The 23,367-nt window shown below is 36.3% G+C and overlaps 17 protein-coding genes and 4 pseudogenes across 21 annotated transcripts, besides 3 other annotated features; 7 read left to right on the top strand and 14 right to left on the bottom strand.

Annotated features, from left to right (window-relative positions):
• Positions 1-1,643: part of a mobile genetic element that runs on past the window's edge.
• Positions 258-518: a mobile genetic element.
• A 2,078-nt stretch (positions 1,644-3,721) lies between the features above and the next one.
• TVAGG3_1031190 lies at positions 3,722-4,568 on the bottom strand (annotated as a pseudogene). Its single transcript has one exon. A coding segment is annotated over exon 1 (847 nt).
• A 523-nt stretch (positions 4,569-5,091) lies between these two features.
• Positions 5,092-22,161: a mobile genetic element.
• TVAGG3_1031180 lies at positions 6,070-6,553 on the bottom strand (annotated as a pseudogene). The gene has a single exon. A coding segment is annotated over exon 1 (484 nt).
• TVAGG3_1031170 (uncharacterized protein) lies at positions 7,041-7,442 on the top strand (the record flags this gene model as incomplete). Its single annotated transcript, XM_051255197.1, has 1 exon — positions 7,041-7,442. The coding sequence occupies one exon, from the start codon at positions 7,041-7,043 to the stop codon at positions 7,440-7,442; it is 402 nt and encodes a 133-aa protein (XP_051080771.1).
• TVAGG3_1031160 (phage tail repeat-like family) lies at positions 7,993-8,217 on the top strand (the record flags this gene model as incomplete). Its single annotated transcript, XM_051255196.1, has 1 exon — positions 7,993-8,217. The coding sequence occupies one exon, from the start codon at positions 7,993-7,995 to the stop codon at positions 8,215-8,217; it is 225 nt and encodes a 74-aa protein (XP_051080770.1).
• On the top strand, positions 8,770-9,242 carry TVAGG3_1031150 (uncharacterized protein; the record flags this gene model as incomplete). Its single annotated transcript, XM_051255195.1, has 1 exon — positions 8,770-9,242. A coding segment is annotated over one exon (473 nt), but the record flags the coding sequence as incomplete, so codon positions are not given.
• Positions 9,420-9,608, top strand: TVAGG3_1031140 (uncharacterized protein; the record flags this gene model as incomplete). Its single annotated transcript, XM_051255194.1, has 1 exon — positions 9,420-9,608. A coding segment is annotated over one exon (189 nt), but the record flags the coding sequence as incomplete, so codon positions are not given.
• TVAGG3_1031130 (uncharacterized protein) lies at positions 10,409-10,669 on the bottom strand (the record flags this gene model as incomplete). The annotated part of the gene is made up of 1 exon (XM_001281793.2): positions 10,409-10,669. The coding sequence occupies one exon, from the start codon at positions 10,667-10,669 to the stop codon at positions 10,409-10,411; it is 261 nt and encodes an 86-aa protein (XP_001281794.2).
• On the top strand, positions 10,700-10,963 carry TVAGG3_1031120 (uncharacterized protein; the record flags this gene model as incomplete). The annotated part of the gene is made up of 1 exon (XM_051255193.1): positions 10,700-10,963. One exon carries the CDS (start codon positions 10,700-10,702, stop codon positions 10,961-10,963), a length of 264 nt encoding a protein of 87 aa, XP_051080767.1.
• On the bottom strand, positions 11,013-11,696 carry TVAGG3_1031110 (MazG nucleotide pyrophosphohydrolase domain-containing protein; the record flags this gene model as incomplete). Its single annotated transcript, XM_051255192.1, has 1 exon — positions 11,013-11,696. The coding sequence occupies one exon, from the start codon at positions 11,694-11,696 to the stop codon at positions 11,013-11,015; it is 684 nt and encodes a 227-aa protein (XP_051080766.1).
• On the bottom strand, positions 11,729-12,313 carry TVAGG3_1031100 (uncharacterized protein; the record flags this gene model as incomplete). Its single annotated transcript, XM_051255191.1, has 1 exon — positions 11,729-12,313. The coding sequence occupies one exon, from the start codon at positions 12,311-12,313 to the stop codon at positions 11,729-11,731; it is 585 nt and encodes a 194-aa protein (XP_051080765.1).
• Positions 12,428-12,814, bottom strand: TVAGG3_1031090 (uncharacterized protein; the record flags this gene model as incomplete). Its single annotated transcript, XM_051255190.1, has 1 exon — positions 12,428-12,814. The coding sequence occupies one exon, from the start codon at positions 12,812-12,814 to the stop codon at positions 12,428-12,430; it is 387 nt and encodes a 128-aa protein (XP_051080764.1).
• Positions 13,040-13,675, top strand: TVAGG3_1031080 (uncharacterized protein; the record flags this gene model as incomplete). The annotated part of the gene is made up of 1 exon (XM_051255189.1): positions 13,040-13,675. One exon carries the CDS (start codon positions 13,040-13,042, stop codon positions 13,673-13,675), a length of 636 nt encoding a protein of 211 aa, XP_051080763.1.
• On the bottom strand, positions 13,705-13,905 carry TVAGG3_1031070 (uncharacterized protein; the record flags this gene model as incomplete). Its single annotated transcript, XM_051255188.1, has 1 exon — positions 13,705-13,905. One exon carries the CDS (start codon positions 13,903-13,905, stop codon positions 13,705-13,707), a length of 201 nt encoding a protein of 66 aa, XP_051080762.1.
• Positions 14,675-15,124, bottom strand: TVAGG3_1031060 (protein of unknown function, DUF4106 family; the record flags this gene model as incomplete). The annotated part of the gene is made up of 1 exon (XM_051255187.1): positions 14,675-15,124. One exon carries the CDS (start codon positions 15,122-15,124, stop codon positions 14,675-14,677), a length of 450 nt encoding a protein of 149 aa, XP_051080761.1.
• On the top strand, positions 15,743-16,033 carry TVAGG3_1031050 (uncharacterized protein; the record flags this gene model as incomplete). The annotated part of the gene is made up of 1 exon (XM_051255186.1): positions 15,743-16,033. A coding segment is annotated over one exon (291 nt), but the record flags the coding sequence as incomplete, so codon positions are not given.
• Positions 16,050-16,469, bottom strand: TVAGG3_1031040 (protein of unknown function, DUF4108 family; the record flags this gene model as incomplete). Its single annotated transcript, XM_051255185.1, has 1 exon — positions 16,050-16,469. The coding sequence occupies one exon, from the start codon at positions 16,467-16,469 to the stop codon at positions 16,050-16,052; it is 420 nt and encodes a 139-aa protein (XP_051080759.1).
• TVAGG3_1031030 (uncharacterized protein) lies at positions 16,509-17,093 on the bottom strand (the record flags this gene model as incomplete). The annotated part of the gene is made up of 1 exon (XM_051255184.1): positions 16,509-17,093. The coding sequence occupies one exon, from the start codon at positions 17,091-17,093 to the stop codon at positions 16,509-16,511; it is 585 nt and encodes a 194-aa protein (XP_051080758.1).
• Positions 17,787-18,458, bottom strand: TVAGG3_1031020 (uncharacterized protein; the record flags this gene model as incomplete). Its single annotated transcript, XM_051255183.1, has 1 exon — positions 17,787-18,458. A coding segment is annotated over one exon (672 nt), but the record flags the coding sequence as incomplete, so codon positions are not given.
• TVAGG3_1031010 lies at positions 19,822-21,094 on the bottom strand (annotated as a pseudogene). The gene has a single exon. A coding segment is annotated over exon 1 (1,273 nt).
• On the bottom strand, positions 21,127-22,026 carry TVAGG3_1031000 (protein of unknown function, DUF4106 family; the record flags this gene model as incomplete). The annotated part of the gene is made up of 1 exon (XM_051255182.1): positions 21,127-22,026. One exon carries the CDS (start codon positions 22,024-22,026, stop codon positions 21,127-21,129), a length of 900 nt encoding a protein of 299 aa, XP_051080756.1.
• A 64-nt stretch (positions 22,162-22,225) lies between the features above and the next one.
• On the bottom strand, positions 22,226-22,983 carry TVAGG3_1030980 (annotated as a pseudogene). The gene has a single exon. A coding segment is annotated over exon 1 (758 nt).
• Positions 22,984-23,367: the final 384 nt, after the last annotated feature.

Below are 23,367 nucleotides of genomic sequence, written 5' to 3'. Positions count from 1 at the left end.
GGCAACATACGAGGGTCCTGGCTGAAACGTTCTCAAAAAGCCTGAGATGGTAATTCTCTGATCACTCATAGCTGGGCAGGTAGTCATTGCTGACAATACCTGTCTTTATGCATGCACGCTTTCATGTATATGGGTTTACACTATCAATTCGCAAAGTTGTTCCGAATTCTTCCAAAATGGAAGGACCCGAAACAACTTTGCTTGTTAACGATACAGACGCATTACTTTGCATTGATACTGTGCTGAGTTGTGTAGAAAGTTTGATTAGAGTTGTTTTGTTCTGGTATCTCTCATCTTCTGATGAGAGAAATCAAAGCAAAACAACTCTAATGAATTTGTTTTCACTCATTTGTATGTAGGTTTTTAGTTCGATTGGAGCTGCTTCATAATGAGATCTCTCATCAATTGATGAGGGAGATCATAACAAAGCAGCTCTAATGTATATGCTCGTATTAACCGAGTTGTAATGCGTTGTAACGTCAGCTTGTAGTTCGTTTGGGGCCACTTCACATTGAGATGAGAAGAAATGATTAAAGGACTCTGAAAGGCTTTGGCCGTTGATGTTGTAATCGCATTACTTGGAACTAGCTGGATGCTAAGCTGTGTAGAATGTTCGATTAGAGCTGTTTTGATATGATTTTTCTCATCATAAGATTAGAGGAATCATAGCAAAACAACTCTAATGGGTTTACCATCATCTACTTGTATGTAGATGTTTGGGAAATTGTCTTGTTAATCGATTTTCGAGATGACTTTCAAATGCTATCATCAAATGACAAACAAGTCTAAGATTTCTCGACAATACATCAAATCATGATGTTTGTAAGTGCGATGAGATTAGAGTTTTTGAAGGAATGACAAGAGAAGTAGGGAAGCTCGGCATTCGCCGAGCAAATTAAAAATTAACGTATGGATTAAATTTTAAGAGGAATTCAATTTTAATTACGGGTTGTTCAAATATTGATTAATATAAATTTATTAATAAGAATAAACAATTTTTGTTTTTGAATTTATTCAATTTATAGCTTTACATATAGTTTCAAAATTGTACAACTATGATTATTTCAACAAAAAATATCTTACTTTTTCACTTCACTTTCACCCTCACTTTTCCCGTAATTCAAATTTCAACATTATGTATTTTAATTCCTTATAGTATTTTTAACATAATTAATCAAATAATAATTGGAAGTTCTGAACTCACTTTTTCCATAATTCAAAATCAAAAATATGAATAATATATCTATTTATTATATACTAATGCTATTTTCAACTAGAAGTGAGGTACGGTAATCTTACGGATTCCCGTAACTCAATTTTACGGAAAAAGTGCAGTAAACTACTCAATTTACGGGAAAAGTGTCGTAAACTATTGATGTGGCGGTAAAATCACGGTAATTCACGGAAAGCTATATGCGAAAATTTGAAATTATACAAAATCGAGCGAAACACTTTTAAATAGGTTGTTCTCGTATTTCAAATACTATTCCCAGATTTATTGTCGTCAGAATATTTCCAAATTTTTGCCGATTTACAAAAAATGATTTACAAAGCATATTTTTTAATCTAAAAAATTCCTAAAAAAAGGAACCGGTGTGCGGAAACCTCGGTAAATTACCGCGGTTCCCGTTGGGACTGCCATATCTGATATAGACAACATATATCGTTGAAGGTTAAAAAAATCTCTAATATTTGAGCCCAAAATTTCAAATTTTAATTTTTTGAAAAAAGAGGCCACCCGTATGTACGTTTATTTGAGAGGAGGAGGATTATATTTTTGAAAGGGTAAAACATTATGAATATGTTAATTATATAATAATATGTATTATTATAAAAAAATAAAGCACGTTAAATTTTTTCTTTCTTGATTTTTTACAAAATCTACTTAGAATTAGGTCAGGTATGAGGGGCTTCCAGGGGCTGCGCCCCTTCTAGCCCTGAAGATGTTTAGTATAACTTTGTCCGGACAAGTAAGGGTCTATCGTCGCTACAGGAAAAGTTACAGGCGTTCCAAGGAAGTATACTTTGAGAAGCCTTCTTCTGGGTCGAAAACATTATATAATGTGTCGCTTTTCACAAATTATATATGTTTTCATGTTTTGTCACTTTTCTGTCACTTTTCAGGAAAAAACATTTTTATTATTATATATAAATGAATTTTACAAAACCACCGTTACCGTTCTTTGGAAATAAGAGTAGATGTAAAGATATTCTATTGAGAGAACTTAAGAAACTACCGAATGGTCTAACATTTGTAGATTTGTTCGGTGGAAGTTTCTATATATCCCATTTGTGCCATACAATATTCCCAGACTCAAAGATTATATGCAATGACTTCGACAACTATATGGACCGTCTCAAACATATACCAGACACAAACAATATATTGAAAGAGTTAAAAGAAAAGATACCTATAGGTAAGATGGAACGTATACCATTAGATAACAAAAATATTGTGAGAGAGGTTTTGAAAAAAGCAGAATATATACTGGGATAGTATATCTGCTAGACTATATATAGTGGTGCTATAAGAGTTCATGACATTGAAACACTTATGTCAAAAGTTTTATATCTTAACTATACAAATTTCAAAGAGACATAGAAAAATATATTGAGGGTATAGAGTTTGTGAGATGTCATTGGACAGAGTTGTATGAAAAATATAAAGACAAGGAAAATATTTTCTTTATAGTGGACCCGCCGTTCTTTAACACATGGGATTTTCAATACCAAGTAGACTGGACTTTGAGAGACTCTTTAGAAACTTTAGACGTTTTACATAACCATCCATGCTTTTACTTTACATCCGATAAAAGTGGTTTGGAAAGTGTCATGAAATGGTTAGAGGACATACATGACTATGAGTTTATATATGACAAGATAGAATATGAGAGAGGTCCTATAAACTGGAGAAAGTGTCACAATAAAGAAATTTTACTAGTAAGTAAATGTGGTTTAAATAACTACTACTTTTAGGTTTTTTCCATTGTGTCATTTATTATTTGACGTGGCAGAAAGATATAGAGAATATGAAGATGAACCAATGCCTGCAAATGTCCAGTATATGTACTCGTAAGAGATATTTTTATCTAATATTAAATGGACGCACAGAACTTAGCGAATGCACAGCAACCTGGACAACCAAACCCAGAGAATATTCCAAATGAAGTTAGAATACAAACTGCAATGGCAAACTATGTCAAGTGCCAACAGATGTACAAATGCAAACTGCCATGTCAAATGACGCTGCGTTAGGTTTGCCACCATGGTATGCAAATATGAGATGAGAAGAGTTTTATACAAACCCCGAAGTGGGATATAAACAACTTTATGCAGATGACGCGAACACAGGAGTTGACCCAGAATATGTTTTCTACCAGAGGAGAAACAGAATGTATGAGCTCCAGTTAAAGAATGCTATGGAACTCAACAGGAAACGCAAAAGACTAGGCGGACATTAGATTTTACATATAGTAAAATGGGTTTCTTCAGTAGTATTGAAACTTCTTTCGAAATGTTGGAAGAGGTATATGGAATGGCGTCAAAACCGTAGGAAGAGGAATTTGGAACGAGTCAAAAATATTGGTAAAAGAGTAGGTCAGTTTGTTGGTATTATACTAAAGACCCTGAACCAGAAGAACAAGCCCCTGTTATACAACAGCCTGAACCTGCACCACAGTCTAGTTGGCAACCAAATCCAACACCTCAACGTATTAAAAAATTATATTTTTAACGTTCGATAGTAGTTGTATATGAAACTAAGTTCTAAGTAAACGCATGGTATAATGGAACTATTCTCTTTCTTCCATCTGTTGTAAACCATACTTGAAAGTCTGAAATACTTCCACTTGGTGGTTCATATAGCTTTGTAGGTTTTTCGTAAAAGTCATTTGCCAAGCATAAAAAGATTTTGTGCACCAGAAAATGAAGCATGAACTATAATAGCATCTGAGTCGAAAACATCTTTAAATAAATATGGTTCATCTCTTGCATATCGACTGTAGATATTTGCTAAAGGAGGTTCAACTTTCTGATTTAACATTCTTTGCAAATAATACCATGACATTGCAGTGAATTCTGTATATATTTGTTCGTCTTTATTTGGATTGTCTTCGTAGATTTGAAATGACACTTGTGAATTTTGCTTGTCATATACAATTCTCACATAAAGTGTGCTATTGGTATTCGCATATTCATCAGCATATTTTGCATAACATGAATTTATTTTATCTTCTATATTTTTTAATGCAGCCTGTAGAGAAGATGAGAGGTCAACTTGTATTAGCTCAATTTCTTCCCACATTTTTTTTCGTTGCCCTTCAGATGTATAATCTATATGAAACCTTACAATAAATGGAAAACTTTTATCTTCTACAGACACAAACTTTACTCTTCGAAAGCCAATAGCTTTTGTGACAGATGGGTCTCTTAACCATCTTAACGGGTAGTCAAAAGATAGCCTTCATGCTTTACGGTCTCTGTCTCAAACTTTGACCGACATTCGTAAAAAGTTCATCTAATGGTTTAGTTGTAGCAACTCTTGAATTTTCTTTTTCTATTGAAAGCATATTTTATCTAGAATAAAAATGTCAAATGAAACAGCGTCTATGAGAGAAATACAACACAACCGACAACTCATTATACAAGCTCTAAATAAGAACACAACAAACTTTTCAAATTTCTAAGATATCTGAGTCATTGAAAGAAGGAAACTTAAAACTGACATTAAACCCAATGACAGATGAGTTTTCTGTTTCAAAGACAATAAGAACCATACTGTTTGTAAATAAACCAACAAAAGGAACTTTAAACGAGAAACCTATAAATGAACTTCTTTTGAAAGCAGATGTTGACCAACAAAGCTGACAAAGAATATGTAGACGATGCAATAGCAAAAGAAGAAGAAAGAGCTAACAAAGCTTATGCAACAAAAGAACATACTCATCTGAACTAGCAGACAAAACATATGTTGACAATAAAATGTCAAGTGAAGTGACAGAGCTGAAAACGAATATTCTAAAAAGACTCATACACATACCATTGCAAATATTACAAACTTACAAGAACCTTAAACATGAAAGTGCCGTTGGACATACACATTCTATATCTAAAATAACAGACTTAAACGTTAGCCTTGAAAAGAAAGCAGATAAAACATATGTTAACGATGAGTTAGCATGTGTGGCTAGTAAGTTAGAGAAGAAAGCAGATAAGGAATATGTGGATGAAAAGATAACGAAATGAAAGAAAGGGTTGACTGGTACCATGAATGGACATCGAAGATTTTAAAAAGTAAAGCCGATACAGGATGGGTTTCAGGATGTTTAGACCTTAAAGCGGATAAAACATATGTTAACGATGAGTTAGAGAAGAAAGCAGACAAGAACCATACACATACAAGTTTTACAACTGTTGCTATAGAAAGTATTGAAGGAACGGTTGAAGAAACTGGTGGGGATGCATTATATTGTAAACCTCCTAACTTTCCACAAGGTTTAACATCGGATGACGACATAACGACGATGAGAAACATTAGATGTAAAGATGTTTATGTCATGAGGAAACATAATATTAAATTCACTGCTCAAGATTTATATGACAAGAAAGCAACAAAACAGAGCTTCAAACATTAAAGACAGAAATACTTCAAACTTATATCCTATAGGCTCTATTTATACGTCAATGAACTCTACCAGACCAGAAGTAGTACTTGGTTTTGGAACTTGGACTCAAATAGTCGACAGGTTTTTGTATTGTGCAAACTCTTCAAAGGAAACAGGTGGAAGTAAAACGATTTCAGGTGAAAATTTACCTGCACAAGTCACTACATAGATTTAAGTACATCTCAAGCAGGTTGGCATAAGCATAGATATTGGGATTGGTCAGCAATGACAAAAGGTAAAGGATATGATGTTAAAGACAACGTTAAGTTTGCTATAAATTGTTACTGGAGTACACTGAGGGAGAAGGAAACCATACACATTTCGTTTCAGGATATACGCAAACAACGGGACAAAGTAAAGACTACATGCCACCTTACATGACAGTTTACGCATGGTATAGAATTGCTTAGTCGTCATTTTCAACTTCTTTAGCATATTCGTCAGGAGTTGTCTTATATTTGTTAGGAACTGTCTTTGAAAGTATACCACCTTGAACTTTGACAAGTTTGAAACGAGGTCTGGCAATAGTAGTTTTATCTTCTGCTTGCAGTGTGTACATTTTGCCATGTTTGCCTAAAACTTCATAATATTCTCTTGTATACTTTCTTCTATTTTTACGAACACGAATGTGAGTACCTGTCGGTTCCCATTGTTGTCATAGTCAATAGTATTTTCATATGGGTCGCGTTTGGTATTTCTATTTTTACTTTGTCACCTTTCTGAAGTTTGAAGCCCGGCATTCTTTCTTGTTTGTCTCTTTTGACTAAATTATTAAATATATAGTCTTTCTCTAAGTCAGGGTTGTTTTTCATTTCTTCGGGGGAGTGGTTTCCCAAACCTTTTTGTTTACGGCTATTGTAAATATTTAAAACTTGTCTCATCTTTGCCATGGAGAAGTGTCTATATTTGTCGTCATATGACATTTCATTTGCTTCACCACCTTGTGGTTGGTTTAAGTCTCTTAACATTTTTATACAACCGTCAATGACACCAAGAGCAGAATGGTTTTGGTCGACAATGAAATATTGGTTTACATTTTTTGAACGCAGATAGTTTTTATCATCTGATTTGAAAGAACTTTCACAGTCAGATGTCAGTTTTGTTGGATGGTATTTGTCAACAATATTGTCAAAGCTGCTAAGATATCTAAAATATTTTTGGACTGTAATGGTATGGCTTCACAGTATCTTGTGTTTTGACCGACAAATATTAGCCAGTATGGTGGTCCATCTTCTCTATACCTCGGAATGTTTTCCAAGATATCCATAAACCAAGCATTTGGTGTTGAACTAAAGATTTTTACCATGAGTGCTTTCTTTGTCGCTTTAGAAACATAGGGGTCCTTGTTTGGATTCGTCATTTTTTAACCCATAAGAAATGGGTTTATTTGGCGCGTTAGCAGGAGTTGCATCCAGATTTTTACCCGCAGTGGGAACAATAGCCAGAGGTGTATTTGGAGTTGGAAGGAAGATTTTGAGTACATTAGGTATACTTAAAGAGAAAGCACAACCTATTATACAAACTGTACAGAAAGGTTGGGATGTAGCACGAGATGCAACAAATCTTATTCCAAATCCTGAAACAAGAGGAAAAGTTCAAGGATGGATGGACAATGTAGGAAGACAAGCAGGAAACTATTATAACAAAGCAAATGACTACTATAACCAAGCAGGACACTATATGGACCAAGGTGAAAGATTCTTTAACAGAGGATATAACCATGCACAACAGTGGGTAAACAATAACCAACCTCAACCGCCTCAAACGTGGGGAATGTAAAGTTTTTTACTGAGATGAAATGAACAATACAGCATTGAGACAAATGGGTTCAAGATGGATTTGTCGGCTTCCAGCAGTTACACAACGTGTTTGTCAAGTTCTTCCTATACCTCAGGAAGTTTTAGACCGACTTAAAAAACAACAACAACCAGTTGAAAACAAACCAAACTAAAATTTTTACTGAGATGAAATGACCGAAGAAGTTGAAACGGTAGATTTGACACCACAAACAAAAAGTTCAGAACCATTGTCAAAACCTGTCAAAGAACTTACAGATGAAGAGAAAAATTCAATAATAGAAAGTGCCAGGTCTGGAAATACAAACCCTAACTACAAAGTCACTTTTCATAAAAATGGAACGGCAGTATCTCAAAAAAAGAAACAGACTCTCACAAATAAAATATTGAAGTCTGAAGGAGCTTTCGAGACAACAGATGGAAAAGTTTACTTCACTGACCAACAGTTCATTATAGAACATCTCATTGACTTAGAGTCGAAATATTCTAAACTTTACAACAAACACAAAAAGTTGAAAGGAAAACAAAAACAAATGGCATATGATATTTATGAAGATGTTGACGACACAACTGTTCCTGCAAGTGAAGTAAAGTCAGAGGAACCGAAAAGTGACGAAAAACCGATAGAAGAAGAGAAACCAAAAACTGAAGATAAACCAAAACCAAAGTTTAGTTTCCAAACTAAACCAAGTCAACCTTCATTAGCTGGTATGGGTTGGCGTCAAAGACTTATGGCAGCAGGCGGTTATGTAAAGTAAAGAAAAAAATATTTTTTTATTTTTATAAAAATGCCCCCATATAGAATGGATAGAAAATCTGCTAGAATAAAAGCAGAGTTGCAAAGTTATGGTTGGAGAGTTTCGAAGAAGTTTAAATATAGGAAGGGAAGACCCATAAAAGTCTATGACAAATTGTCTGGTCTTCGCTACGAAATGGATTTGGAAACAGCACGTGCCAATTATCCAAACAGACTAGAGAGGTTAGAAGAAGAACGTCTTATGGACATGCCTTTCGATGTTAGTGAACCTCAAGTTGAAGGACACGACGGCTTTGCCAGATTCTACTGGAAACATGACGAACAATTGCATCCTTTGAGAAGGAAAAAAGGAAAAGGTGAAGACGCACATGCTCCCATGGAAAGAACAAGATATGCATATGAGAAGTACCGTGAAGTTAGAAGTCAAATTACATCTGGTCGAACCTTTACAGTAAACTTTGACGAAGGAAAGAACAAAGAAGGCTTCATGGGAGTACTTGCTGCCATACAAGACGGAAATAAGAAAGGACACAATCTCAGATTGACCATAACAGATTTGGATGGTCACATTTACTATGCACATGGCAATGAACAAACAGCCGCAAAACTTCTTGACGCTTTCAAGACTACAAAGAGAGAACAAATGGTTGACTCCGACTCAGACATTTTGAATGCAATTGAAGGAATTGCAAGTGTCAAGTTCGAATGGTACCAACCTAACCCTCAAGCAGTCAGACAACATGCTGGATACTTCCCGTTCAGAAATAAGTCTGACATTGACTTGACAAGGTATGGAATTTACAATTCAATTGAAACAATTGTCAATGAACCTTGCATTCTTACATGTCTCAGGAACTCTGGTCTTGTTACAGATGAGAAAATGAAGTATCTTGAGTCATGTGTGAAGACAAGGTACATTCTCAGAGGTCAATTGGCAAAAATTGCACCGTTGGCAAATGTCAATATCCGAGTCAACATACCTACAGCTAAAGGTTCTTCACATGACGACTATGTTGTTGACTTCAAATTGCCATGGTTGAAGATTGTAATTGTCCACAACCACTTCATGTTGAACGAAAGTCTTACAAACCCATTGTTCGGAAAAGGCAAGTGCAACATTGTCAGAGCTGTAAACATTCTTTTCGAGAAAGGTTTGTTGGAACCAATTCCAGATGACAAGCTGACAGAAACTTTTGTACCAAAAGACGAAACAAACTTTTCATTGTTAGCAAGACCAAAAGTTGTTCCAGACAAAGTTCTAGTACAAAAGAAGTACACAATTCCACAAGGAGTTGGTATGTTCGGATACCAACCCGAACCAGAAGAACTTCCAATGAGGTTGCAAGAACTTCAAGATGCTATAAACAAACTTCCATTGAGACATCCAATTGACGTCAAATTGTATTGGAGAGCATCTGAGTTAGGTCAGAAGGTTTTATATGAAACAGGTTGCTTCGACGATGTTTATGAGATAACAGGAGAAGTTTCTCAGAAGATAAGAGACTCACTTGAATTTCCACAAACTGGACCAATTGGTTGCGACAAGTTCGACTCAAACGAAAAGATATACTATGTCGACCTTAACGCTGCGTACATGAGGTTTGTCCAATATATTCCGACTGGAATTCCAAACGAAGATGGTGAGTTCCCGGGAAGGAACTATACAGTTGGAAAAGTCATACAACAACTGTATGATATTAGGAAAGCTTCAAACCCCAAACTTGCAATGACACTCAAATTGCTTATGAATTCGACATGGGGATATTCCATTAAGAAACCTCAAGAGATGAAGAGTAAACATTATGAGAAGGTCGACAACTTTGTTGAAAGGTTTTCTCCTTTTGTTTTGAAGTACGAGTTCACTCAAGGTCAAAGTGGCTTAGTAACCACATTAAAACCTATTGTCGAACATTGGTCTTACCCTCAGTTCGCAAAGGCAGTCCTTGACAACTACAACAAATTCTTCTCGGAAGTCAAATCCAAAGTTGTGGTTTACTATGAAAACATTGACGCACTCATGACGAACGAAGAAGGGTACAACAAACTCATTGAAATGGGCATGGTCGGTGAGAAGATGGGTCAATTCAAATTGGACAAAATTTTCACCGAAGTTCATGTCCTCTCCAAGCGTAAGTACTGGGGTGTTAAAGAAGATGGTGAAATAGTTAAACATTGCATGAAATAAAAAATTTTTATTCGAATTTGAATTTAAATGTGGGAATTTTTGGGAACGTGAAAGGCTTATTTACTTGAGGAACAGGTAAAGGTGGTGGAGGTGGAGGTGGTGGCAACCAGTCCATTTTATATTCCTTCCTAGCTAATTTCCGTTTAATTTCATGGTCGCCCTCGGAGTCTTTGAATCGGACAGGTCGAGTTACACCATTCTTGGTCTCAAACTCATATATAACCTGTTTGTCTGTATTTTCGTCGACTATGGCACGAGACACGAACATTGACCAAACGGACAAAAAGTGTCATTTCGGATGGTCAAGCAGCCAATCGCATTCGAGCACTTCGAAGAAGCCTTACGTTCCAAGGGAGAGGGTGTCTGGTGCAAGGGAGAGGTCATGAGACTCTACGAGCAGTACATCCTCAATGCTTGGGAGGACAAATCGTCCTTGGATTGGCAATTCTACCAACTCCTCTGGGACGACCTCCTATGCAACTGGGATGACGAAAGAGTCCAATTCAGAGGTCGGGAGCTAATTGTCCAAATTACCCTTAATTTAACCTACTTAATGAACTAAACACCTAAATTTACTCGGGGTTTCCCCCTAAAATAAAATTTTTTTACTCTTAGAACCACTCGAGGTTCTCCTTACGGTTGTTGAGCTTGTCACCGTCAATGTGTCTGACCCTCGTCTTCTTGTCTGGATTTGGAACCCATTGCATACCGACAAGCCTTCCCATGGAAATTGAACCGTAATTTCGAAGGGTAAGGTTCAAGTGTCCCAAGTTGTTGAGGACTGGGGTAAGAACCTTGCCGGTCTCCTTGTTGCGGATTTTGTATGGGTAGGGTTGGGAAATTTCATAAGCGTCATCGGCAACAAGGGTTGCCCAAACTTCCTCTTCTTTGTGTTTCTCTTCTTCCTCTTCTTCCTCTTCTTCCTCGAAAATTCCTTCTTGAATTTGGTACTCACGAATTACGGTGTTGGAGGTTCTGTCCTTTCCGAGTGCCGCCCAGATGGTGTCAATCTCTTCGAAGAAACGGTAGATGAGTTGGGCAAGGTTTTGGTTCTCTATGTTGTATTGGCGCAAGGTTTCCGCGAAATCGTTCAGGACTTTCTTATTGGAAGCTTGGTTCGTGAGGACTTCGACTTTGAGATTGGTTATCTCTTCCATAAGACTACTTTGGAGAGTCTTAATGGTGTTTGACAGATGAGCGTTCAATTGGGCAATTTGAATTTGAACTGGGCGCTTGTCTGACAACCTTGAAAGGACATCTGCCATTGAGTTTGGCTTCGGTGCTTGTTCGGACATCGAAAAAATGAAGTGGTTTGAGAATGACGGTTTTACTTCAAAAAGCTTGTTATGACGGTTAAGTCATACAACAAGTTTAAAATAATATCTTGTTCTTCTTCTGAACGTTTGTTGTCTCTTCCGATAAAAGTTTGGAACATGAGAACCAAAAAACGTTTTTTGAGATTGTGAAAGAGTTCAGGCAAACGTTCATATTCCGGATATGTTGGGAGCAGTTCGAAACATCTGAGCTGACTTTCGGACAAAATTGGGACAATGTCAACAAATTCATCTTTGGTCGGACTGCTTGAAGGTAAGTCCCTTACATGTAAGTAGCTCTGGTAAAGTCTTCTCATTTCTGCTAACTTTTGGAGTATAGCTTCGTAGTTTAGAAGTTTTAATTTTAATTGTCTTATTCCACTCTTGACATCTAAACGGTAACTATCCATGAGGTCAAGAGTAGCTTTGGTAGCTTTAAGTGGAGCTATCTGTTCCTTGACTCCTGCAATTTTGGTTGCAATTGTGATTTGAGCTCCTTCAAGTTCGCCGTCTATGTCGTTCTCAACGTCTTCAACCATAGCTTGAAACTCTTCATCGGTCCATTGAGATTGGTGTGGGACGAATTTAACTTGCTTCATTCAAAAAATGTTTTTACTCAAAGCGTGCCATGTATATGGCTATAAGAAACTTACCAGAAGGCTTCTTCTTCACATGCGTAAAAACATAAAAAAAGTGAAGTTAAAATGAGATGTTTACTGAACTGGCTGAAGAACTGGCTGAATGTCGCCTTCACAGGTTATGTAGAACGGCTGACCCGAGAAGTGAAGGAGAGACTGAATTGCCAATTTCATATGGGGTAGGGGGTTCTCCTTGTTTGGTATTTTTATCCAAGGACGTTTGTTTAGGAACTTAACAAGAGCTTCTCTTTTGGCGTCCTTTATGCCATCGTAGGCTGTCCCGTCTGGTATTTGAATTGGAATTCCAGTCGAAGTCTCGAGCTGAAGTGTAGACCTTCCAGAAATACTGGTGAACTTGACCTTGGGCTTCATTACCTTGCGCAAGTAGTCTTTTACGCAGTCGTTAATTTCAATTAGGTAAATTGCCTCGTCAAATCCTTCTAGCATTCCGAGTCCTTCCATCCGACAGGAAAATATTTTCCCGACAACTGGAAAAAATTTTCCGGACAAAGGGAAAAATTTTTCCCGACAACTGGAAAAAATTTTCCTGTTGTTCGTCCGTAAACCATTCAAATTTTCGAAAATTGAGAACTTTTTGGTCGAACGACAGAAAAAATTTTTCCTTCCGACAGGAAAAAATTTTCCCGACAACTGGAAAAAATTTTCCTTCCGACAGGACACAAACGGATGACTGACGTTCCTCTTCCTGAATGCCTTCCAAAGCCAGAAGTACCGAAAGCTGCAGAACCTAAAGCACCAGCCCCTGCACCTCAGTTCCAGCAAGTACCTCCACCAAATTACTACCAATTTCCACCTCAATGTTACTACCCACCACAAGGCTTCCCGAACTACCCTCCTCCTCAGCCTATGCCTTACTTCCCCAACCCTTGGATGTTCCAGCAAGCTCCACCCCAGCAAGCTCCACCCCAGCAAGCTCCACCCCAGCAAGCTCCACCCCAGCAATTCCAATTCCAATCTCAATCGAAGAGAGACCAAGACTTCGAAGAAGGTCTGAACCGCTTACGCAAAGAGTATGCTACAGCTCCAATGGAAGATGACAGGCTTTCAGTCTCTTCCCTCAAATCGACCGATTCGACTCGTACCACAGATTCGGTTCGTGACCGTGAAGACTACCTCAAGCAGTCTGAGAGACTCTTCATCCTACAACCATTTACAGTTGGAGCTCTCAAGAACATGCGCAATTACGAAGGTCAGACACCAGCTGGAGACCGCAAAACAGACGTACTCGCAAGAGCCGTCCAACTGGTCAAAACAAAGACTGAGATAGTCGACTTCATTCTTGCAGCTTGCCCATACAAGTAAAAAAAATAAACAATTACGAGTTAAACTTTTTATTCTTTCTTTTCTGAGTTGTTTAGAGCTGGTTTCTCTTGTAGGAGCCTTTCGTACTCTTCCATGGTCATGTAATTGCGAATTTGGTACGCAATTCCAGGTTCGTTGTTTTTGAACCTTACGTATGTAACGCTTCCATCCTCCTCAGGGAAGTAAGCTGCTAACATCTGACCAAGTTTTCTCGGTGACTCGGAGCTCATTAAAAATGTCACTTTTTAAACGTTAAGTTTTTAGTCTTATTTTACCCTTTGTTTACCCTTTGTTTACCCTTTGTTTGTCAAGGTAGTATTGGAGTGCAATTTCTCCAAATTCTCTGTGTCGGAGTTCTTCAGCATTTTCCAAGGTGTACCTGGAGAACTCAAAGAAGTTGTCAAGAAGATACTGCCATGCTGCTCTTCTGAGTTCGTCGGTATTTTGGAAGTGTTGCACCTTCGAGTCTTCGGACATGAAAAAGTGTCATTTTTTCATTATATAACTGTTATTTTTTTACGAAGAGAACTTTTGCACTTCGTAAAAAAAATCCCTGAAATCGTGAAAAAATGACCAAATTTCATTATATAACTGTTATTTTTTTACGAAGAGAACTTTGACACTTCGTCAAAAAAATCCCTGAAATCGTGAAAAAATGACACTTTTTCATTATATAACTGTTATTTTTTTACGAAGAGAACTTTGACACTTCGTCAAAAAAATCCCTAAAATCATATCTTTTATACAAAAAAATGAAGAATAACTTTCACTTTTTCTATTAAACCGTTTTGGCATTTCTCATGAGTGAGTATAGTTCTGCCGAACCATTGGAAGAGAAGAAGTACCCTTGCTGGCAAAAGACAAAAATAGTTGCCTTAGTTGTCATTGCAATTGTACTCGTAATTGAATTCATTGTACTTCTCTTCACGTACATAAAACTCAGCAATGGTATTTGCTTTAAGAAGCTACCATCTTACTAAGACTAAACACTTACATTTTTCAAGCTTGACTTTTTACAATTTGAACTTTGTTTGCGTAGATATGAATTCTGAAAGAAGTATGAGGGTCTTGTATGACTTTGTACTTCTCCCATAGTTCATGTCTGTCAAACTTACCTGCCATGGACTCTTTCATAAGTTCCATGAAATCGTCTTCGGACAATCCGGGGAAAAGTACAATGTCAGTAAGTATTCTCTTTACATCCTTACTTAAACTCTTTGCTGTCTGTACACAAATGACAACAGAGATGTTAAAGTGTCTGAGCTTCTTAAGAATTCGACACATGTCTTGTTCTCTGTTCTTTAACAAAGGATGAGAAGCAAAGTCATCTAAGATAAGAAGACATCTATGAGGGTATGTCTTCCAATCGTAAGATTGCAATTTCTTCGAAATGTATTCTATCTCTTTCTGTTTGTTTCTGAAGTGTTTCTTCTCTAATATTCTCTGCATTTCCTCATTTGGGTCTTTAAACTTCGAATTTATATACTCATTTATAGCATTGTACTTCAAAACTCTTCTTTGGTACTTCTTTATCCAATCTAACAACTCAGAGTCTTTTATACATACTAACTTAGACTTCTTTATAATATCTTTGAACGAATTGACGGTTTGGTCAAATTGACCAGAAGTACTACAAATGACTACTAACTCATAGAATGGGTTCTTCTCATCTAGTTCTTGTTGTTGTGCAGCCATTTTAAGATAAGTGAAAGTCTTACCCGACCCAGGTGGTGCAATTAGACCTGTTATACCATTCTGAGCAAATAAGAACTTGTCATGTATGGGTTTTATCTGAGCATTTTCCAACTTCCTCTTGTTCTTGTTTAAAACATTCTCAAATTTCTTGTCAATGTCAGCAAACTTTTTTTCTAACATATTTTTAGAAAAATTAAAATTTTTATCTTTTAGAAAATGTCTAGCGATTTCGCCATCTATATTCGAGACAAGCTTTTCGACAGCAAAACATCTGTCGACCATAAAATCTTACATAGTGTAAACAAGAAAGGTGAATTTGTTCTAAAGTTCTGTTTCTGGGAATATGACAAGAACCATAAAACATTAAGCAGAGAAGTCTTAAAATTTGTCAATGACAGACTTGTTGACAGAGATGACGCCTCTTGGAGAGATGAAGTCCAACAAAACTTCTTAGAATGCAAAGAAGACACATGCACTGTTCTTGAAGATGAAATAGAAAACAGAATAGAAGAGCTATTAAAGGACAAAGAACTTTTACAAAAATATGGTTCTGAGAAGTTTGACATAACTCCACCAGAAAAGAAGAAGAGAGAAAAGAAAGAAAAGAAAGTAGAAGAAGAGAAGAAAGAACCTGAGCCAGAGAAGAAGAAATTTGACATGTAAAAATAAAATTTTATTTTTAGAACATTTCTGGGTCAATGTCAATGTTCTCTTCCTCTTTAGGAGCAAACACTGGCTTAGACTCTAAAATCTTTTTACCCAATTTACCTTGAACTTCTACAACTTTAGACTCATAATATTCATAGTCGTCTGCTTTCTTTGGTTCATAAGGTATAACAAGTTTGTATGCTTTGCCTTCTTTAAGGTTTGAGAACCTTCTGTCAAAACTTTCTTTGACTGTTAACAAACCTTCTATGTCTAAGTCTTCAAATTTCGCACCATTTTTAGTCACAATAGCAAACTTAACTGGTTCGATGTTCCAAACTTTGCTGAATGAAGACTTTTCAAAATGGTAGAAGTAAACATTCAAATATGTGAATGGGTCTAGTTCTTCTTTAAGTCCTGACATGTACTTGTTTACTGAGATGAATTTTGCCATCTTTTTCTATCGGATAAAAAAAATATTTTTTTTTAAAATTTACTCAGAAAAAATTTTCTTTGTATATACACCATTCTGAACATCTAAAAGACTTTTGACATTTGCCAAGAATGTTCGTTTAGACGCTGTCATATAACCATACTCTTGACAATATTGTTTATACGAGTCGTACAATGACCTTTCATCTAAACACTCAAAGTCAGTTTCATCTATGAACAGTTCATATACACTCTTGTTTGCTTCTAACAATGTTTGTCTCTCTTCGGTATGTGGAATTTGTCTTGGATTGAACTTTGAAATATCTAATGTCATGAAATATGAGAACAAGTGGTTGTAAAAGTCAGATGTCAAAGTTTCTGCTAAGTCGTCAAAATATTCTGTATCTTGCATATGAGAATCTGACGTTCTGACAACTACATATCTTCTGTCAGAACTTTCTAACTTCATCGGAACAGCATTGTTTGAAACCATAACGAAGTTTGCAACATTTTCACAAACTCTTTGGTCTTTATATTTTCTTTCAACAACTCCAACTTTGTCTGTTATAAGACTCTTCAAAGCATCTGAGTTCAAAACTTTTGTTGTATCTATACTTTGAAGTTCATTGCAAACTATAAGTTTCATATTCTCTATTGAGGAGTTAAACTTGCCACAGATGTTTTCTAAGTTTGTCATATTCGGATTCGAATAACCTTCTAACAGTTTGCACAAAATATCTGTAAAGAATGTGTTCTTACCTGTTCCTTGTTTTCCAATTATAATGAGAGCAGTTTCATTTTTAGCACTTGGATGTTGTAAGATGTTTGCAAACCAACATAAGATATACTCATAGACTCTTTCGTTTCCATTGCATATAATTTCTTTGACATGGTCTAACCAAGCTTCTATAATATTTTCTTTCCATTCTACTTGTTCGTATTTATATCCAGTGAAGATAGAATAGAAGTTTGGAGAAGGTGTAAAACTTTATACCACGAACTGAAAAATCTTCTAACTTTGACAATAAGATATCCCAAGCATCTAACATCTTCATGCCAACTTGTACAACTTTTATTTTCTTAAGTTTCTGTTTACATTCTTGTTCTGAAACTATTGTTGCTCTTGGTTTGTTAAAGACTACATCCCATTCTTTCATAACATAACATTCTGGGGCAGAGTCGACATAAATGACTAAACGTTTCAAATTCTCGACTGCTTTGTTATAGTCTCGAAATGGACACATATTTCTGAATGCTTGGAAGTCATAAAAATCTGAAACATCTATTCTGTACATTTTTATAAAAATAAAAAAAAATATTTTTTTTATTCTTGACTTTGTTGTTCTTGAGCTATTTGTTGCATTTGTTGTTCTTGAGCTATTTGTTGTTGAAGTTGTTCTTGTAATACAATACTTTCACCAGTTGCATCTTCCAATTCGAAACTTTCTGCCGTCATTGACAAATACATAGGACATAAAAGTTTTACAGGAACAAAGTTTGCGTCAACTAAGGTTAAGTTTATGTTTGCTAAAGTGTTTGAGTTTACTAAAGCTGAAAACTCTGCATTCGAATGAACAATAGGCAAACCAGCAGAGAAAGTGTTGTTTATACGCATAAGTATCTTTTGGTCATAGTAGTTTCTGTCGACATTCGAATAACACTTTGAACCTAAGTTTGAAACAATATATAAAATAGGTGTACTTAAAGTCAATGGAACAGACATTCCTTGTATGACACCTTTTCCTGTTATAGGAAACTGTTGGTAGTAAAAACCAGATATAAGTTTTGTATTATAGCTCATATTGTTTATAGTAAACTCAGTCGGACATCCAAACATAATGAAACCTGCTCTAGTTGCAGCACATGTTACACTCGTCCTTAAAGTATTAAATAAGTCAACAAAACCTGTTGGTGGTATATCTGAGTAAGTATCTTCAAAGGAGTATTTTTTACCATTCACAACAATAAAATCTTCTGGTGTCAAAAGAGCAAAACAAGCTTTAGTCGTCATTGTGTTTAAGGTTAGTTTACAATATCGTCCTTGAGGACTTTGTAAGTTTGTTGTTATAGAATTATATGACTCAGGGTTTTTAGTCGTAATAGTATAAACCATTGTGTCTTCTGCCATTTACTTAGCAAATAAATTTTAATGAAATGTTGTGGTCGTCAAATATTTTTATAACGTCTGGGAAACTATATTTTAAGTTCAACGTTTCACCTCCTTTCATAACGTATATCTTGTCAATGACATTATATGAAACACCACAGCAACTAACGTCGGGTTCTATTTCTTTGATGTTTATATCGTCTGCCTCTGTCAAAAGTTTCAATAGTTCTTTCAAAACTTCATGAGGTGCAATGACATATGAGTTCACTTTTACAGGGTTGTGTTCGACCAAGTTTAACATTATACTTAAAGCTTGACAAATCTTCTCCTGAGTTTGAAGTTTGTCTTTCAGTTGTTGGTAGTCGTTTCGAATATCTGCAACAGAACTTAAGTCTCTGCTAACTTCAGGGTATGTTGGTTCTTTTACAGGAACTAATTGTTATACCATCTTGGTCTTCGTATGGTTTCCCCACTTCAACATCTCTTTCTTTGACATTGACAACAACACTTTGACTGTTTGTTTGAGTTGGTGAATTTAACTTCACATCTGCCACCGCCATTAAAACCTTTTGAAACACTTACGCTTCTATTTTTCGGAAATGACATTTTACTTAGAATAAAAAGATGGACGTATTCGAGTATCTCTTCGAATTGAAGCAGAACAAAGTTTACACACACAAACAATACAAATACATTGACAGAATAGTTCTTTATACAAACAATGGTAAATGTTATAGAATAGCAGTCTTTGCTGAACCAAAATATTTTCATAAAGCAAAGAAAGTTGGTATAACTGAAATGGTGAAAGTTCTTGAAGCAGACAAAAATATAACTTCAAAACTTACAGATATTTCTAAAGGAAAGTTTATAATACAATTTTATGTCAAAACTGGCGTACTGTCAATATTTGACGGAGAGAAGTCAGTTCAAGAACAACTTACTGACCTGCTGCCAAAATCTGCTCGATGGAAGCTGTCGTTATGCCAATCTGAGGAGCCCAGCAGGTTTCATCGAACGAATCTTCAAAAGAGCATCTCCGTGAAAAGTGCTATTGGTTTTGTAAACTTCTTTGCTTTCAATTCATCTGACCGTCTCTGTCACCAGTATATTGTATTTGAACTGTACCAACAGTTGAAATACCACCCATAAAGTCTTCTGAGTCAGCAAATGGAATGCCAAGCCAAAAGTTTGAACGGTCTCCATTTGTATATTGAGTTTTTTGACCTCCTGTATGAGTCCATACTTTCACATATGGCATAATAGAACTTTTGCATTTCAGGGTTAATGGTTGTTGTGAAGTTGTTGTTAAAGTTCATAGCATCTAATGTCAAGTTGTATGACCTCATATCCTCAACTGTAGAATATTCTTCTCTTGGATAATATTTGCCATCTATGTTTATATGATATTTAATACCGGGGTTGTAGAAACAAGAATAGTCATTTATAGTTCGTCTGAACAGTACAAACATAGTATCTGCATGTTTCATTGCAGTTGTTAAAGCAATATCTGTTCTTGCACCTGGGTCAGCACTTTGGTTTCCAACTTCACCTGCAAAGTCTTTGACAGATATTTGGTGTATAGGGAACATAAGTGGAACTGCAATATATTTGGCAGCTAAAGCATTTGAAATATCTGGGTCCAACATATAGACTGCAAGTCTGCTTTCTATTCTCTTGCATTCAAATTTTTCGCATGTGAACTTAACTGGGTCCCAAGCAGTTCCAGCAGCATTGAAATAATAGTTTACTTCAGTGTTGAAGTTTGAGAAACCAAAGTCTAAGTCAACTTTGTCTTTGCAAAAGTCACAGAACTTGGCTCCACCAGTTCCAGCTACAGTAAGAGTGAATGGGTCTTGTGTTGGTGCAATGACTAAGTTATTTTTGCTTGGAGTAAGTTCGATAGAAAATTTTTCCTGCCCAGTTTGGCAAGTATCTTAAAAACCTGAAGATGAGGAAAGATGACAAAGGAACTCTAAGTTTCAGTTTTACTTTGGTTACTGCTGCTGCAGTTTGTCCAGAAAGGTCAACATAAACTCCTGGAACGTTAGGGTCAAGTCTTCTTATTTTCTCAATAGTTGCATACTGGTCTGTTTGTTCTCTAGCTTGTGGTTGTACTGAGTTTCTCAAAGCGAACCATTCATAGTTTGCCCATGTTACTGTTTGAACTAAGTCAGAGTTAGAATATATCTTATATCCCATGAAAACTTCTGGAGCATATTGGTATCCGACATAGAAAATTCCATTGCAACCTTTCTTGTCAGACAACTTGGCAGAAGGTTTTATTTCAATGTCTTGTTCCACGTATAAGAATGAGTTGTCAATAGAAATTATATGAAACCTGTCGCATGCAATATCTACTGTTGTTGAAGAACCTTCACCAAACTCACCTACGTTTCCATAAGAAACAGCAGTTGTATATTCGTAAGTTCCAGAACTATTTCTGACCTTCTAATGGCATTGTCGCATTCGTTATACCATTCGGAAACATTTCCATTCATGGCATCCAAAACTGTTGGCGTTATATTCTGAGCGGCGTACATTTCATATGGGTAAAAATATAGAATAGTTGAATTTATTTGTCATAATAGAACCCACGTGGACCAAGCTTTACTTTCTTCCTGGCTGAGTTTTTAACTCTTCTTTTTCCTTCATTGCCACTACTTTCACTAGATGAAGTTACTTCTTCACTACTTTCACTTTGTTCTACTCTTCTCTTCTTCTTTGGTAACTTGCCCTCTGCTTTAAGTTGTTGCATCTTTGCATCATGTTCACCTAGTATGTTGCAAATTTCCCATGTCCTTTTTGCCTTTGGGCTCTGGTCGCCCATCTCAGGTAACCTATATCCTAGAAAGATTTTGTCATAGTTTGTATTTGAGTCTTCGCGTATTGTTTGCATGACTCTTTCCTGAGTTTTCGGTTCAAGCTCTTCAAACAGAGCTTGTCCATATGGAATAAGCTCGTTTCCAAATATATGTTTTTGTAGCCATTCTGGTTTTCTTTCCATGTTACCAACAATATCTTTTGTGAATGGGAAAGCTTTTACCCAACGTTTCAGTCTTGCGTCATTTATTTCTGTAGTTGGTTTTATTTTGTCAAGGAACATGTTTTTCAATACTAACATTTCATTTGGTACTGTCCATTTGAGTTTTCTTAAATATTCATCCCTTCTCATTTCATCGTCTGCAAAGTAAGTTTTTATGACATTTTGTAAACTTTCGTTTGCAAGGTCATGTACAATAGGTTCTCTTCCTTCTCTCTCCCTAACTCTCTTTCTAAACTCTTCACCAAATATACCATCTCTATGGTTCTGTGTAGTTCTTTGAGATAAATGTTCTAGAACGTCAGGTGTTATATTTCCATCAGCCATGTTCATTTCATACTGGTTCAAAATATCTGCATGTTTCATATCTTTCAATGGCATTAAAGCCGCGCTGAAAATACCAGCTAAATCTGGTTCACCATTCACTTCCATTGCGTCTACAACTTCTTGGAATTGTGGTTGTAAGTTTATGAACCACCTATCCGGGTTAGCTTTATGACCCCATCTCATTGTAGTTCCATAGTCTGCAGAAACAAAAGTAGGTTTGTTTCCATATTGGTTAGGTTCTGAATGAACTTTAAACAATGTTTCATTTCTATATGTTTTGTTGAAATTAACCTTTTATTTTCACCGAGTTCATCCAAAGATTGAACGTTATATGCTCGTAAGTAAAAAGGGTTGTTGTATTTGTGTACATTTTCTTTCAGTACTTCCATTCTATGCTGAATATTTCATCTGGTGTTGGAGTCTTTTGTATGTCGGCAAACATTTTTCGATATTCTTCTACTCTGTCAGCCGAATTTTTCTTAAACTCTTGGAAAGATTCCATATTCACTCATACTCTTGTTGAGGGTCAAGATTTTTCGGCTGTTCCAAATCTTCATCTGTTCTGTGAAGTTAGTTTCCAAAGGAGGGACTTGTTCGTTTCCTTCAGGCTCTTCTAGCTGTTGTTGCTGAACTATTTCTTCCATGTCTGGTTGTATCTGAACTTCTTCCTGTGGAGTTTCTTGTACCTCATCTGCTGGCATTTCATATATTCCGAGACCGTTTTTAACAAGTTCCCTATTTAAGTCATCCGCATTCATAACCCTTTCTTCTTTCGTTCCGTCTCTATTTTTTACGCGTTTCATGAAGATAGTTGAATTGTCATTTATCTCTGACACCAAATATCTCGGAGTAAATTTAGTCATGTCATTTGATGATATGCTATTAAATCATATCCCTTAGCGAGCTTGTATTTTCCAGGTTTGAAATTATATCCCATTTGGTGCTGAACCATAAAGCTAAATAGGTTCGGGTCAGTATTTCCTTCCTTGAACTTTCTAATAGCTTTTTATATCTGTCACTAAAGTCAAGAGTATCTGGGTAACCATAATTTTCCTTTAGCATTTTTAAGAATTCTTGGTTTCCTTGTTCTCTACTTCTTTTATGTCTTGCTCTGTTTGTGGTTGTTGTTGTGCAGGGTTTTGAACTGTTGTTGTTGTGCAGGGTTTTGAACTGTTGGTTGTGGTGCTGTTGTGGGGGTGGTTGTTGTGCTGGTTGTTGTTGTTGTGCTGGTTGTTGTGTTGGTTGTTGTTGTTGTGCTGGTTGTTGTGTTGGTTGTTGTTGTTGTGCAGGGTTTTGAACTGTTGGTTGTTTGTGTTGGTTTTGTGCATGCCTGTGTCTGTGTCCATGTGACGATGTAAATGTTCTAGGTAGTCCTGGTGCAGGTGCTTCTCTTGGAGGGTTTGGTGGTATAAGTTCCACTAGCTAGTATATAAGTTCCACCAGCTG

The sequence above is a fragment of the Trichomonas vaginalis genome, chromosome I, assembly GCF_026262505.1.
Source record: "Trichomonas vaginalis G3 chromosome I, whole genome shotgun sequence".
Taxonomy (NCBI): Eukaryota; Parabasalia; order Trichomonadida; family Trichomonadidae; genus Trichomonas; species Trichomonas vaginalis.
Note: the sequence above shows the minus strand (reverse complement) of the source record. Positions and strands in the feature narration are given on the sequence as shown.